Source organism: Lacerta agilis, chromosome 16 (assembly GCF_009819535.1).
Source record: "Lacerta agilis isolate rLacAgi1 chromosome 16, rLacAgi1.pri, whole genome shotgun sequence".
Lineage (NCBI taxonomy): Eukaryota > Metazoa > Chordata > Lepidosauria > Squamata > Lacertidae > Lacerta > Lacerta agilis.
This window is the reverse complement of record NC_046327.1, coordinates 20524747-20541046: the sequence shown is the minus strand read 5'-3', so window position 1 is coordinate 20541046 and position 16300 is coordinate 20524747. Positions and strand designations below refer to the sequence as shown.

Genomic DNA, 16300 nt, shown 5'->3' with positions numbered 1-16300 from the left:
ATCCTGCTTTTGTTTTATGGGAAGAGGGGGGTGGAATTGCAACCCAGAGGAGTTTAGCAGATATATTTGGAGGGGAGACACACACACACACACAAATATTCCTGCATAAGCGAGCTGACTGCCAAACCTGAATTGCAGCAGGGAGAGCGGCTGAACAGCTAAGCAGCTGCTGTGAGTTTCAGTCTGCCTGTGGTGCAGGTTTTTCAAGTCACACACACACACACACACACACACACATACACACACCCTCCTCTCATTCATACACACACACACACACATGCAGAAAGGAGCTGTTTGAGGTTACCGCCTGCGCAGGTACTTAAACATTCTTGGAGGATCTCGGCTGCTTAAAGAAGATCCGGTTCTTCCCCAGGTAAGTGCAAAACTGAGCAGAACGCATTGATCTGACCTGAGAGCCCAGGCTGAAGTTAATGATTCATTGATGCTCCTTCTTCTGATGGAAGGCAAAAAAGGGGCCAGGAATGTGCAATGAAGCCGGGGCAGCTTTAGGAAAGAGGATCCAGGACTAGAGGAATGTCATTTGCTTCCAAACTACATGCTGCAGACAGGGAGCATTCTTCCTGCATCTTTGCTGCTGCTGCTGCTGTAGGTTTTCTGGATGTTGTTTTATAAAGCACTGCCGGGAGTGTATGCCACTCGCAGAGCAACAGCAGAAGAGGAAAAAGAAAGATGCATTTACAATCTACATTTTGACAGTATAGGGAAGGAAGAGTCCAAAGGAACAAATAATAGAGGTGGGGGAGAGGTAATGGCCAGCTCACTTTTGTGGACATTTTCATAGGTGTACTGATATGAGCACGTTGCCTTGATAAAGATTACCTTAATATTTCTACAGTACCTCTTGACATGTCATTGGTTTTAGCATCTAACAGCATTAGGCAGTTGACGTGAAACGGTGTTTTATGATGCGACAGCGACAGAACACCCAAAAGATGCCGATGAGTCCAAAGTACTCAGATTTGGAGAGGGAAATGTTACATTTCAAAAAGACAATTTGATTGCTGAATTCAAAATGTAACTTCCCCGTTCAAAATCTGAGCAGCAACACATGTATACCAGACTCCAAATATTTGCAAGTGTTCACTTTGGCTCCACGATCCTGCCTTGTGCAAAAGTGTACTGGACATTTATGGTACCTTTTGTAGAAAATGCTGGTTTACCTCTTTGTATCCGCAAAGCAGCTTCTTTCAAATCAGCCGCGAAGGCAGACTTGTTTTCTCCAGCTGTCAAGATTCTAATTTTTTTAATGGATGCAAATTTTACCAGCTAGTAACCACCAGCCATCAAAAGTCAACAAACTATGCAAAATCCTCAAGCGGCGGTAAATACTGTATATAGAAAAATCAGGTGTGAAATAATGCTTTGTGACTGCTGAGTTTTGCTTTATTGTTTGCCAAACTCCATGTTGTATACATATCAAACGTCTAAAGCACATCTAAAGCACATGAGGTCCTCCAGAGAATCCCGGGAACTGTAGATTGTTAAGGCTGCTGAGAGTTGAAGCTCTGTGAGGATGGAAACTACACTTCCCAGAATTCTTTGGGAGGAATCATGTGCTTTAAATGCAAGGGGTATACGCAGCCCCTGTTCGCCTTGTTCATTCTGCTGTGGTCCCTTGTAAGCTCAGCAAACTGAGAAAACCAGAGTTTGGTAGAAAAACCATGGAATGTATATGTTTCCCTATAAAGATAGCCTATGCCAGTGTTTTTCAACCTTTTTTGGGCAAAGGCACACTTGTTTCATGAAAAAAATCACGAGGCACACCACCATTAGAAAATGTTAAAAAAATTAACTTTGTGCCTATATTGACTATATATAAAGTAATTCTCTTGAATAGAAACACAAAGAAAGTATTTTATAATCTTGGACTTAAGAGCAGGGGTCCCCAAACTAAGACCCGGGGGCCGGATGTGGCCCAATCACCTTCTAAATGCTGCCCGCGGATGGTCCAGGAATCAGCGTGTTTTTACAGAATTGGAACCTGTCCTTTTATTTAAAATGCATCTCTGGGTTATTTGTGGGGCATAGGAATTTGTTCATATTTTTTTCAAAATATAGTCCAGCCCCAAGTAAGGTCTAAGGGACTCTAGTCTTGTACCTGAGTGACTTTTTGTGACAAAGACATGAGTGGAGAAGCTCCTGAGACATCCTGACATGATATAGGCAGAGGGCCTTCTCGGCAGTGGCTTCCACCCTGTGGAACGCTCTCCCATCAGATGTCAAGGAAATAAACAACTACCGGTATCTGACTTTTAGAAGACATCTGAAGGCAGCCCTATTTAAGGAAGTTTTTAATGTTTGACATTTTAGCATGTTTTTAATATTTTGTTGGGAACCGCCCAGAGTGGCTGGGAAAACCCAGGCAGATGGGCGGCGTATACATCATCATAATAATAATAATAATAATAATATAGAATTTATTATTATTATTATTATTATTATTAGGCTCCAATACAGAAAATACTACAAAAGCACCAGACATCTTCAGTACAGTACTCTGCTCTCTCATCCAAATGAAACTCAGGCTGCAAAGGGACTTTTCAGTTTTCGTGAAACCGATGAGCGGGCACCACTATTAAACAAATCCATTTGTTTTCTAGCTTCTTGGTTTATTTATTTTTTAAAGGGGTGGGCTTAAAACGAACCTAGGTAGTTTAAAACAAAAACAAAAAACCAAGCATCACAGTGCCATCCTGTACTTGCCTACAATGGAACTCGCGCCAAGGTAAGTGCATTTAGAATTGCAGTCGGGAAACTTTTAAGTAAACTTTTAAGTAAATATCACGAGGATTGGCTTGTTTGGTTGGTTTTTTTTTTTTGCGGGGGCGGCAGTTGATTGGTAGGCAGGAAAACATGGAGACGCGACACTTTTCCTGGCATTCCCCAGCGGACAAGGGAACTTAAGGCACAGCCGCCAGCCGCGCGAACTTTAAAGCCGGATCTGCTTCCCTTGATTAAACACCACCGCATTAAGCAAGCCTTGGAAACGCAGCAAGTCTTTTCTCGCACCTGTTCCTGAAGCAGCACAATATCTCTTCCCCCCCCCCCACAGAACTACAAATCCCAGCAGGCTATGCGGGAACAGGTGGCGGAAGGAAGGTGGAATGTTTTCAGCCCGCTTTTCCAGAATACGCCGATTCACGGGTCGCGCGCTTGGCCGTGCTGCTTGTTGGGACTTGAAGTCCCCCCCCCCCCGCTCTTCCAAGCGACGGTGTTTTGTCCGCGGAGGGGGCAGAGCAGGTCTGGCCACGGTGCACCCCGGGAGCTGTAGTCGGAGACGGGCTGACGAACCGTGGCGGCGGCTTGCGGCCCGCTCTTTCCACCCCCCCTCCCGCTTCTAAGATGCGCGCGCCTACATTGGCCTCGGAACCCCACTTGCGACAAGGCGCGCATGGCGCGCAGGACCCCTTCAGGGCCACGCCGACGGCTGAGGAGGCGGGGAACTCCGGCAGGCCGGAGGGCGCTGATGATTGGCCGGCGGGAGGGCGAAGGAGGGAGGGAGGTGCTTTTGAGGCGGCCGGCGCGGCTGCCGCGTCCAGGGCCGTGCAGTGCAGTGTAGCCTCGGCGCTGCTGGGGCAAGGCGGGTGTCTGTTTTCGGCTCTGTGTACAAACGCGGGCTGACCCTGATTGGCTGAAGGAAGGCAACAACAACGGCCGGGACGTTTTTCCCACGGCACACCAGGCAACATCTCGCGGCACACTAGTGTGCCGCGGAACAGTGGTTGAAAAACACTGGCCTATGCCCCTTTCCATGAGGATAGCGCTTGCCAACAGTTTGTTCTGAGGAGGATGGAAGGAGTGAGAAATAAACAGAAGCTAAGAATAGCAACTTGAGCAATGGCTTTCAGCATGATCCAGGGACCATTGAAAGGCTGTGCTGAGCGCTGCGGGGCTCCAGAAACATGCATTATTCAGGTATACACTTGCCAAATTATGACAGAGCTAGGAAGAAAAGAGCATGTTAACAGAGAGGTTTCTCTTTCCGGCGGAATGAGAAGCCTGCCGTTTGTTCTTGGAAGACAACCGCCAGCCAAATACCTGCTATTCAAACAAGCTGTTTGATAAGCAATATTTGTTTGATGCTCTTGCACCTGTTCCCTAGGTTTCTTAGCAAAATAAATAAATAAATAAAATCCAGGGACAGGTCACTGAGGCAGGTGGCCAGGGTGACATTTGAGGACTCAACTGAATGCATCAGGTGCCCAGTTTCAGAAGTGCCAATCTCTGTCATATTAACGCTCCTGGAAGCTTGTTCACCTTTCAGTTGGGGTGGGGCAAGGTTCTTGGCAAGGTTCAAAGGCCTGCTCCTGAAGATTGTTAAGATTAAATTGCAAAAAAGCACACACACACACACACACACACACAAACCAAAGAGTGTTTTGGAAGAGCATTTGTTGTGGTTGCTTGGTGCTAGCTTGTCATTGCAACATTATCAAGATGGTCAAAGAACCATCTTTAAAAAAAGAAAAGAGTTGTGTGCCTCTGACATGTGTACCTGTAACATCGACCCATTTCCTTGTTAATAGTACTACTGTGGCTCAGGGCAGATGTGGAAGTTGGTGGAAAGATTAACCCCTTTGTTTCCCTACCTTTTTTTGCCATAATGCTAACGTGGAGGTTGGGGGTGCAGTTGAAGGACTGGCGCAATGGGTAAGAGAAGGCTGCTTCAACATTTCCCTACAGGCCAGTTCTCCCCCTGCTGCACTTATCCTCCTTCAAACATCTACCCCAGCTAGACTCCAAACATGGACGTGATCTGCCTGGGGAGAGGAGTGGTGGACAACCACAGGCAATGGCATTTGCAGAGGAGGATTGGCAGGCATCCCAGCGGTTAGATCTCCCTTCCTCCCACTTGCCAACCCTCTTGCAGCCTCCACCCCTGAATATCTTAGGAAACATGGGATGAAGACACGTTTGCCAAGGTATCTCCTGAGCAACGTCTTAAAACATTCGTTGCTCTCTGCCCACAGATGATTGTCTCCAGCTCACCTATACTTAGGGTAGAGCTACTGAAAATAATGGAGCTAAGAGAGCCTTATCTATTAATTTCAGTGGGTTTGATCTGAGTAGGACTTACATTGGAAACAACCCAGGCCTGACCTGATGGGAATGGCTTCCTGCTGCGTGCAGGGCTAGCTCATGGCTGTTTTGGCAACTCAACTGCCAATTAAGAAGTGCCACTTGCTAAGGCATTTTACTGGCCTGACAAGAATTTTACTGTTTGGGCCAGCAGCAAGCTGTGGAAGATGCACAGCCAGACTAAAATCCAGTTGAAGAGTGTGTGTGTGTGTGTGTGTGTGCGCGCGCATGTGTGTTTGTGTTGGAGTTGGTGCACACACATGCACCATACCCTCAAACAATTCTCTGATAAAATAGTTATGTCCTATTCCATAATAATAATGATAATATTTTTACTATTTATACCCTGCCCATCTGACTGGGTTGTCCAGCCACTCTGGGCGGCTTCCAACATGCAGAAAAACATAATAAAACACCAAACATTTTTTTAAAAAAACCTTCCCTATACAGGGCTGCCTTCAGATCTCTTCCAAAGGTTGTATAGTTACTTACCTCCCTGGCTCTGGGGTCTCATGGCTCCATCATACCTGCCAACATTTTGTCCTGGGTGACGTGGGCGCTGCTAGGCAGTTGAATGCTCATGTGTACTCTGTCCATTTCCCACACCCAACCGCACAGCCCCGGGCCCTGGCAACCCATGCTACGCCACTACATGGAGCTGCCTTTCAAAAGGGCACAGGAACCTGTGTTTGTCCAAAATAGTGCCACCACACTGTTCACCGGGACTGGGCAATATAGATTATGCTGGCACTATGCTGTCAGAACTGGCTACCAGTCTGTTTCCAGGAGACCCAGTTCAAAATTCTCATGTTCACTTTTAAAGCTGGAAGTGGCTTGAGGCCAAGCGACCTGGAGGATACGCACATCCACACCTTTCTGGACCGTAAGGTCATCTTCAGAGGCCCTTCTCCAGCTATACCTACGAAATGAGGGGTGACAAATGACTAATGGGAATAGGGCATTTTCTGGGGTGGTGCCTCAGTTGTGGAACACCATCTCCAGGGAGGCTCTCCTGAAGCCCACATTGTAGTATTGTCAGCGCCAGGTGAAGCCCTTTTGTATTGTCCCAGGCCTTTCAGAAAGTGCATTTGAGATCATTTGCACAGCTGTCTCTTCTGTTGTATGTTTTGACTCTATACTGTGCTGTTTTTCTATCTCAGATGTTGTGTGCATTATGCATCATGATTTAAACATTTTAATTTAAACCGCCCAGAAAACTTTGGTTACTGGGTAGTAGGTAGGTAGGTAGTTTATTTTGGCCATTTGGCCCATATCACATAGCAAAAACACATTCATCATAATACACGCAAAATAAAACAATTTAACAAATTTAAACAATACAGTACAAAACCAATTTTAAAATAACCCATTTACACCCTTCCATCTAAGTCAAACCGAAATCTGAGTAGTCCAACTGAACTAATTTTAAACTAGTTATTTTCTACATTGTCATAAATGAGCAGAGAACCATTCCTATTCTTTGTTGGGTAGTATAGAAATGCAATAAATTAAATAAAAATGAAGAGAGAGGAGGAGTCAGCCAGACCATAACCTCCACATCCCACCAGCCCTCTGCTAATTGACATTCCACATAAATCTCTATATTAGTTTCATCCCCATTCAGCTATTATAAATTTATTTATGTATTTATTTATTTATTTGAAATTTGTATAGATCACACTTTTTGTAAAAATGCAGCAAGGCAGTATGCAGTGCGCAAAATGACAACGAAGTCAATAAAAACACCAGTATAAATTATTTATTTAAATGTTTACAGACTACACTTTTCCTAAAAAAATACAGCAAGACCACACACAAGCCAATGTAAGACCATTAAAAACATTGATGAATGATGATGCACTGAACTCTTGGGTTGGAAATGACTTAGTATGTTCAAATGGACATTGAAAGTGGGGTCATGTATAACCGCCCCAATAATACCATCATGAGCACTAATAGCATCCCCTCCAACCAGTTGATGCCGACAACCAGGAATCGTGTCTTCCCGGCCCCGCTCCCGTGCGAGTCACGTGATTCGCCACCCCGTGTGTTTTTGTGCACCGTGCATGGCGCCCCAAACCAGGATGTCCCGATTTAATTGGGGCAGTTGAGGGGTATGAAATAATCGTGAGTGCACAATAAAAAGAACTGTCTGGGAGAGCCCTAACCTGTTCTCGCTGATTTGGTTTCACTGGAAGAGGACACTGTGGCACTTGACACTTTGCCACGGCTCTTTGCTGGCAGCGCTCGGCGAATTAATATGCAGAGCCAACCTTGGCCTACTCAAACTTTTAGCAGCTATTCTCTCCTCGAGACCCAAGAGCTGCCAAAGGGTTGCTGAGTGAGCCCAGTGTTGACAAGGGCAGGGAAGAGCGAGCAACAAAGCTGTGCTTCCTGGAAGAGAGGCTGGTCCGGGATGAAGTTTCTATTCAAATCGGGGACAGAACAATCCCAAAACAACCTTTGGTGAATAAGCCCAGTGTGCTCTACTGCTCCATCCTTGGGACTGCCAGGTCAGCCGGTTGCTGTTAGCAGGTAGCTAATGATCATTGGGGCGAATGCAGTCGGTTGACAGGAGTTATATAAAGCTGTATTTGAGTTAAGGCTATTCAGACAGAAATGAAGGGAGCACCACCAAGCTTGCGCACTCTTCCTACAGTCCTCAACATTCCCGTTCGCATTTGTTAGGCAAAACACGGATTTCATATTTTAAAATGAGAGTTTGCTAAGTGCTCACTGTCGGCACGGTAGCTTACGGCTTGAGGGGGAAACAAAATTAGGCATTTAAGTAGCTCTTTGCATGTAAGGTGCAGTTGTGTGCAGCTTTTTTATGCAAATAGTATCAGCTGTGGTGCTAATAATTATCAGGTCAGCAGTAGGCATGGGCTGGAAAATTAATCCTGCCGCAGACCTGAGGAAGATCCCTCTTTTGAAGCTGGTATTTGCTTTGAAAATCCCCAGGAGGCACCAATGGGGGATTTTTTTTCTTAATGCAAGTAGCAGCTCAGAGGAGGGCTGCCCCTTGGGACGACAAGATGGGGAGGAAAGGGTTAAATTCCCCTACCAATTCCTACTATGCTCCTGATAATTATCAGACCCACACAGACGATGCCATCTTCATAAAAAAACAAACCTACAGTTTAAGCGTAAATACCTTAGTAGCATGTCTAAGATATTCCTCTTTCAATAGGCTTCCTGCCTACAGAGTTGTTTGCTTCACTGACTTCCAAATTGATTCTTGCAGGTTCTATATATGGAACCTGTTGTGTTGGGGGTGTCACAATTTACTGACACGAGCCTTTGCTGCCAGCCAAACTGGATGTGCCAATCTGCTCGTGTGCAGGATTAAGTCTTCATCCCTAGAAACACGCGGCTGGTCTACCTTGGAGCATTAGTTAGCATTATCCAATTTCCTCTGCTTCACATTAGACTAGAGTAGTCCACACCCATGGATTTGGATATGAGGAGCAACTTCAGTCTTTCCCCATGAGCACAGATCAGCTGACTGTGCATTTTGTTTTGTTTTGTTTTGCATTCTTTAGGAAGGGGAGAACGAAACTCTGCAGGAACCATCAGTTTCAGGTAAAAAAGTAGGTCACCTTCCCCAACCCACGCAACCATGTCAAAATATATATAAAAAATTGTCCAGTGGCACCTTAAGAAAGGTAAAAGTACCCCTGACCATTAGGTCCAGTCGTGGACAACTGTGGGGTTGCGGCGCTCATCTCGCTGTATAGGCCGAGGGAGCCGGCGTTTGTCCGCAGACAGCTTCTGGGTCATGTGGCCAGCATGAGAGCAGAGGATCCTGCCACCGTCCGTACAGCACTCGGGCAGTGCCGGTGGCAAACCGCTATGTACAATGCATGTGCAGTGTCGCACGCATGCGCTGTATGTAGTGACGCCACACATGCACCCTATGTAGCAACGCCACGCATGCATCGTATGTAGCGGCGCAACACGTGCGCAGCCGGCAGTTTGCCCCACCCTGGGTGTCAGTTAGCCTTCGTTCACCCCTGCGTCACGGTGTCCTGTTGCGCCAGACGCGGTTTAGTCATGCTGGCCACATGACCCGGAAAGCTGTACGCCGGCTCCCTCGGCCATTAACACAAGATGAGCGCTGCAACCCCAGAGTTGGACACGACTGGACCTAATGGTCAGGGGTCCCTTTACCCTTTACCTTTACTTGTGTTAGTTGGCTTACCGGGTTGTCTGCACTATCAGTTACGCTGTTTTGTGAACAATCACAGTTTAAAAAGTAACAATCATTGGGCCCCTCCAGACTGATGTTTAATTGCAGGTGTATTCTGCAATATATAGTACCTGTCCTTGTCATTGTGTATTTGTTCTGCTTTATTAGGGTGTTTCAAGGCAGGAGGCTTAGTGTGCAAGTCTTGCTGGTTTTACAGCTACCAGTTTTAGCCATCCCTTTTACAGGTCTGCTACTTTGCTGCTTTATCCCTTTTGTTCAACTAGCAGGACGGGCAATGACAGAACATGGGCAGGACTTGGGCTGTAGCATTTCCTGCCTCCTTGGAAACCTTTCTCTGCACCCTCTTTTATACATATGCGTCTCCATTGTTACCACATTATTGCTATCTGGAAGGCCTGTAGTGCAAAAAAGAAGTGAGACGCACAGACATTCGTGGCGTGAAAAGCTATAGGATTTTGACATAAAGTTGCACAATATGCACTGATTGGAAATGAAGCGGTATGAGCTCCCCAAAACTTTTGCAGGTGCAAATAATATTAAAAGCAGGATCACAGATGATTGCCCCAATATCATTGTGAGTGCAAATCCTGATTAATGCACAATAAGGAGGACGTCTGAAAGAGCTGACTGTACTTTTGGGATTCCAGTGCTTTCTGAACATGTGTACCGCGTACATGCATGCTCAAGATAAACCTTCATGAATCTGATGACGTGGACATTGGTCCACCAAAGTTTATGCAGCAATTCATTAATCTTCAAGGCTCTTTGTTGTGTTTACTTCAAAGAAGAACCATCAACAGCATCAACGTGGTAAAAAATGGTAAAAAATAATAATCACTTTTAAAGGATGCAAAGGATATCTTAGTGTTATTTTTGTATCTCTCTGCAGAGGCTTAAATATTGCCAAAGAGCACCACGTCCGGTGGTTTAGATAGATTTGGAGACAGGAGATATAATCAATTTCCTTCTGTGGCTTTGTGCTTCTCTGTTAACCTTGATGAAGTTTCTTTGCCATTCTGCGTCTCAGTTTTGCTGCTTCTGAAACGCTGATACCAGAGTCTGCATCAACATCCATAATACTGTTTTCCTGCTTTTTCAAAACCTGCAGGGGTTGTGGGTGAAGCCTCTAAAGGTGGGAAGGAACAGCTGAAAAGCCTGGGGAGAATAAGTGAGAGAGTCAATACTAGTTTTACTGTTGTTGTCGTTCAGTCGTTCAGTCGTATCCGACTCTTCGTGACCCCATGGGCCATGGACCCCATGGACCTAGTTTTACTACATTTGAGCAATTCTACTGTGTTTCCAAATAATTCCAGCACAGGGCAGTTTGATATTGAAAAATGGTACTAGGGACTGAGTTAACCAGAACTCTAAGGATGTTATAGGCAGACAAGAACAACATGCTGCCTCTGATCCTGGAGGCAGTACATAGCCAGCAAGACTAGTAGTCATTCATAGTATTTTTCCTCCATGAATTTGTGTATTTCTGTGGGCAGATCTAACCATACGTTTACAATACATCCAACATATGTTTAAAGCACACGACTTCTCCCAAGGAATCCTGGGAACTGTGGCTTGTTAAGGATGCTTGGAATTGTAGCTCTGTGAGGGGGAAAACCAGAGTTCTCATGATTCTTTGGGGGAAGTTGTGTGTTTTAAATGTGTGTTGGATGTGCTTTAAATGTATGGTATCACTGCAGGACTCCGAGTATATTTCAAGTATAGATCTCAGACTCAGTTTGGTGCCCCCATGCACATTTACACACACACACACACACACACACACACACACACACACACACACATACTGGGAGCCTTAATGACACCCCTCTGGAGGCTTCACCTGTAGCAAAAACCCTGGCCAGACCCCTTCCCCCCATAGCTACAACTCTGGAAGAAGTCCTATAGGAAAGGCCAAAGCTTGCCTACTAGATTCTCCACTCCCAATTAGCTCCAGTGATTTTTTCCCTTCCAGTTGTTGAAGGTCAAATGTCAATTCTGAACAGCAGCTAGGAGGGTGATTTGGGGGGTGGCAAAGCTGTAGGTTAAACATCACACCCCCTAAACTTTTGGGGCTGCTTCCCAGCTCCAAATTTCCCCCTGCTGAGGCTGTCCTTCTTTCTTTTTTCTTTTTAAAAGACTGTGTTGAAAGTTCTTGCAAATAATATGCAGTTAATTCCTACACATTTAAATTTCTAAAACAGAGGAAAAAACCAGACCCACTACCAAGCAGAAGAAATTGCAGTCCATTAGAGAATCATGAGCCACAGCAACCCTAACAATATAATTCTTTCCCTGTCTGCTGAATTATTTACTGAGTTACCCATTCCTAATTCAGGAGAGTCTTTTTTTGAGAAATGAGGAAATGGGTTCGGTTTCAGATGCAGCTCGGCAAGCACAAAACCAACACACTATTTATAAACAGAACAGCCAATTCCAGGTATTCTGTCTCACTTTAGCACCACCCCAAAAAGTGGGTGACCTTGACAGGGACAGAACGGGATGTCTGAGTGCTTGTGCATGAGCTCGCGAGACGTCTCTCAGCACCAATGCACACAATATATGAAGGAGCAGGCCTGTGGGTGCAGTGACGTCATGGTGATGTCAGGTTGTTGCCACATGTTGCTTGGCACTAGGCAGTGGTCATGTGGTGTGGGTGGCGAGTGACTTGAAGGAACTTCCAGAGAGTCTGCACTGCATCAACACCACAACTCTTCCCCTGCTTTGTATTTTGCTGTCTGGTGTGCAGAGGATTGTGACTTAAACTGCAGCTTGCAGCGGCTGGTGTAGCAGAAACCATCGGATTGGCCTGCCCAAGTCATCTCAGCAAGGAGTTTTATCTCTTCATTCATTCTAAACACAAAGTGGGAAATGCCAAATAAAATGGTCTAGCTAACCGTGAGCAGAATCCAGCCTTCGGAGCTACTTGTTTCTCAGTTGATAGTTTCACCACAAACGAGCAGAATTTGTCATTAACAGTGACACACCTGTGCTTTGGATTTTACAAAGAGGGATTGAACATGCAGATTACAAATTCAGCATTTCACATTTAAATGATGAATGGCAAGATTGGACAATTTTTGAGAAGGGTCTTAGCTCAGTGGTAGACCGTTTGCTTGGCATGTAGAAAGTCCCAGATTCCCTGTCTGGCATTGGCAGGCAAGACTCCTGTCTGAACCCATGAAGAGTTGCTGGCAGTGTAGACCAGTGCTCTCCAACATTGGGTTCCCAGATGTTGTTGGGACTACACCTCCCATCATCCTCAGACATCTTAGCCAATGATCAAGGATGATGGTAGTTGTAGTCCAACAAAGTCTGGGGGACCAAAGATTGAAGAACACTAGTGCCGACAATTGTGAACTAGATGGACCAACAGTAGAACTCAGTAAGGCAGCATCCCCCCAAAAAATTGCCCCCCCCAAAAAAAATTTGTTTCAGTTGCAGCAAAGAGGGCGATCGGGTGATTAACTACATGCCAGGTCTGACTCGGCTGTCCTTATGCCTTTCTCCACAGCTCACTATTGCAGGCAAACGTGTGCCAAGAGAAGATGTCCACCGAAACGGCGGCCAGCCCCACAGAGGAACAGATAGAGATTCTGGAGTACAACTTCAACAAAGTCAACAAGCACCCAGACCCAGCCACCCTTTGCCTCATAGCTGCTGAGGCAGGACTGTCCGAGGAAGAGACTCTGGTGAGTGGCTGAGCCGCAGAATGCAAAGGCCAGCTCCGACCCCAGGATCCAGGCCTGTAGGGACCATATCCTCTTTTATTTTATTTTTTTACAAAGATTTTATTGGTTTTCCACAGAGACAAAAAAACAATACAATAAAACAAATACAACATCAACAGATAAAAACAAAAATAAACAAAGATACAAACCTAGACTGGAATACCAACATTCCTTTTACTAATTAAAAAAATCTTATTTCGAATCTACTAGGGGGACTTCCCCCGTTTTCTCTCCTTTGCTTCCAATTCTAATTTACTTTAATAACTTCTCATCTCTAAAATGTAAATCTATCACCATCAAAATATCCAAATATAACTTCTTAATATTAATTCTTACTTCATAATACAACATATTAGTTCTTAAATCAAATCTTACGTCTTATTTTACTTAAACTGCTGCTAATAATCAATTCACATATCTCTTCACTAGTTCAAAATCATAAATTCTTAACACACTGACTTCAGGGTACCATGATGAGCCGTCCTAATTATATTTTAAATATTTTCACCCTATCCCTCTTCTAACCATATCCTCTCCCTTGGTCTCAGGGCTTTCAAAGTGTCTTCCTAACCACAGCCTCCCGCTGCCTGGAGATAGCTCAGTTGGTTAGAGTGTGGTGCTGATGATGCCAAGGTTGCAGGTTTGATCTCCATATAATCATCATCATCATAATTTTATTATTTATACCTTGTCCATTCTGGCTGGGTTGCCCCAGCCACTCTGGCAGGCAGCTTCCAACACATATAAACACATAATAAAACATCAAACATTAAAAAAAACCATTAAAAATGGAACAGCTGCATATTCCTGCATTGCAGGGGGTTGGACTAGATCAAAGTTTTCCAAACTGTGTGTGGCGTCACGTTAGTGTGTCGGCTGCAGTGTGTAGGTGTTTTGTGCGAACGCTCCCAGGGATTGAAAGGGGTTAGTTTAACCTCCGGTTTGCTATTAAAACTGAATTAATGTGTCATGAAATGATACGTGTCCAAATAGTGTATCACCAACATGAAAAGTTTGAAAAGCTCTGGACTAGATGATCCTCAGGGTCCCTCCCAACTCTACAATTCTATGATTCTCTCCCAAGAAATATGTTTGTCTTTCTCAACGTTTGCAAACCTGGACATGTGAACTGGTTGGCAGAACCACGGACAGGGCCTCTATGTCCCCACCTCACATTACCTCAGGGCCAAACTAGAAGTGGTGACTGGTGTGTGTGTGTGTGTGTGTGTGTGTGTGTGTGTGTGACACAAGGCCAAACATGGTTGCTGAATCACAATAAATAGAAAAAGCTTCTCCTTACTTCCCCGATTGTGCTTTTCCTCCTAGCGTGATGCGTTTGTAGCGATGGATTGAATGAAGGAAAAACAGGTTCGGCGGGAAGACCCAGCCCCTGTCTCTAATTAAAATTAGACTTCCACCCCAACAAACCTATTAATGAACAAGATAGGCATGTGATTTTTTTTTTGATTTTTTTTTTTAAGGTGGATCTAATCTGGCCCTCAGTGGTTTTCGTTCCATTAGGGACCACTCACACATTCAGCTATGAATCATCAACTTTTTGAGCAATCAAGTGACACAGAGCTGGCCTAACAGGGTTTCAGTACCTCTCTGTTGCTAATGGTTTATCCTGCCCACCATGTAGTGAGTTTCGTACTTCTAATACCAACGGTACCCACCATTAACAAGGGGTTGGGGGTTACTGCATAACTGCCATGATTCCAAGCAATAAGATAGCAAATTGGCCAGGATTGTGAGTGGGAAACTTGATACCAACATGAGATCCCCGTTGCGATGAGCAGAATCTCCAGGTCTCTCGCTGGCTCAAGTCAGGCCCGAGGTGAGGCTTCCCTTCCCTTGAGTCACATATTTCAGATCTACATCAGTCATCTGAAACCCAAATTATGCTTTTCAGCACTGAAACTCAAGATTTGTCCCCCCCCCCAACCGTTGCAGTTTAAAATGTATAAAAATCTAAAGTATACACTATATGGGTTTGGGGAGGCATGCTTCCCTTAGTTCTGCCCCTAGCCTGCTATTCTGGCTCTGCTCTTTTTCCTTTCCTGAGAATATCTTGTTTCCTCCATGTTCTAAATAAGTCACTGCTTCCTATTTAGTCTGGTTATATTTATTGTCCAAAAACAACAGCCTGCAGCCGCACGGGACAGAAGTTCATAACTATTGAGCAATGTTCCCTTCTACCTTTGACAGCCCTATTTGCAGCAAATAACAGAAGAGAGGAAAATAGCATAAAGAGGAAGGATTAAACTCTCTCGCTAACACATTGCAGTCCCGATCTAGATTATCCTGCTCCCATAGCAGCTTTTGCTGAGGAGCAAGAATTGCAATTTGTAAGTGTAATTTTTAAGGCACAGGTGCAATGTACTTCCGGTTTGGCTCCTAATCTACAATGCAGCAGAAGGAAGCAGGAACGGAAGTGGTGGAGTCTTGAGGTTCTAGAATGGAGTGTACCACTTCAAGCTGCAAGTGGAGGACCATATTTTTAAAATGTCTCTTGTCCTGGACCCTCTCTGCATGTAGAAAGCTAGCAGGAAGTGTGGCAACCTTTCTCCCTGATGTGTGAGTTTGCTCACCGCAGGAACTATTTTTTTTTAATTGGACATTCTAAAATATATAATACCCCCCTGCAGTATGCAGTGGAAGTGGTACAGTCCACTCAATGTCATCGTCACCCCCACCGGATCTATTGTCACATTCTGCTGTGTATCTAGACCAGTGTTTTCCAAAGTTGGGTCTCCAGCTCTTTTTGGACTACATTTCCCATCATTCCTGACCACTGGTCCTCCTAGCTAAGGATGATGGGAACTGTAGTTCAAGAAGTTTGGGAACCCCTGAACTAGACCATACCTGACTCAGCATTCTTCTTCCTGTGCATCCTGCAATCCCAGCAGCTCACCCTCAGTGAATTTACCATATGCCCTCATCTGCATTTATTGTGCCAGCTCAGTTTCTCTGTTTTCATCCTGCCACGTCTCTTTTGTTTCTCCAGAAATGGTTCAAGAAGCGCCTTGCAGAGTGGAGGAGGTCAGAAGGGCTCCCTTCAGAGTGTGGGTCTGTCCGAGACTGACTTGAACTCTCCTTCCAGAGACTATCCTAGAAAACTGATGGCGTCCATCGATTAATTCATGCTGCGGAACATGTTGCTATCAAAACTAATTGTGTCTGTTATTTAACCTGCTGCCTTATTTAAAATGTACATAACCCGAGGGGGGTAAATAATTATATAAAACCATATATATATATA

The 16300-nt window shown here is 45.0% G+C and overlaps 1 protein-coding gene across 2 annotated transcripts; it reads left to right on the top strand.

The window, feature by feature from the left end:
• Positions 1-244: 244 nt before the first annotated feature.
• HOPX (HOP homeobox) lies at positions 245-16300 on the top strand. Of its 2 annotated transcripts, XM_033173742.1 has the most exons (4): positions 245-373; positions 8643-8682; positions 12822-12999; positions 16046-16300. In XM_033173742.1, exons 3-4 carry the CDS (start codon positions 12856-12858, stop codon positions 16121-16123), a joined length of 222 nt encoding a protein of 73 aa, XP_033029633.1. In that variant the 5' UTR covers positions 245-373; positions 8643-8682; positions 12822-12855; the 3' UTR covers positions 16124-16300. The 2 variants fall into 2 exon arrangements, with proteins under 2 accessions (XP_033029633.1, XP_033029632.1); XM_033173741.1 differs by lacking the exon at positions 8643-8682.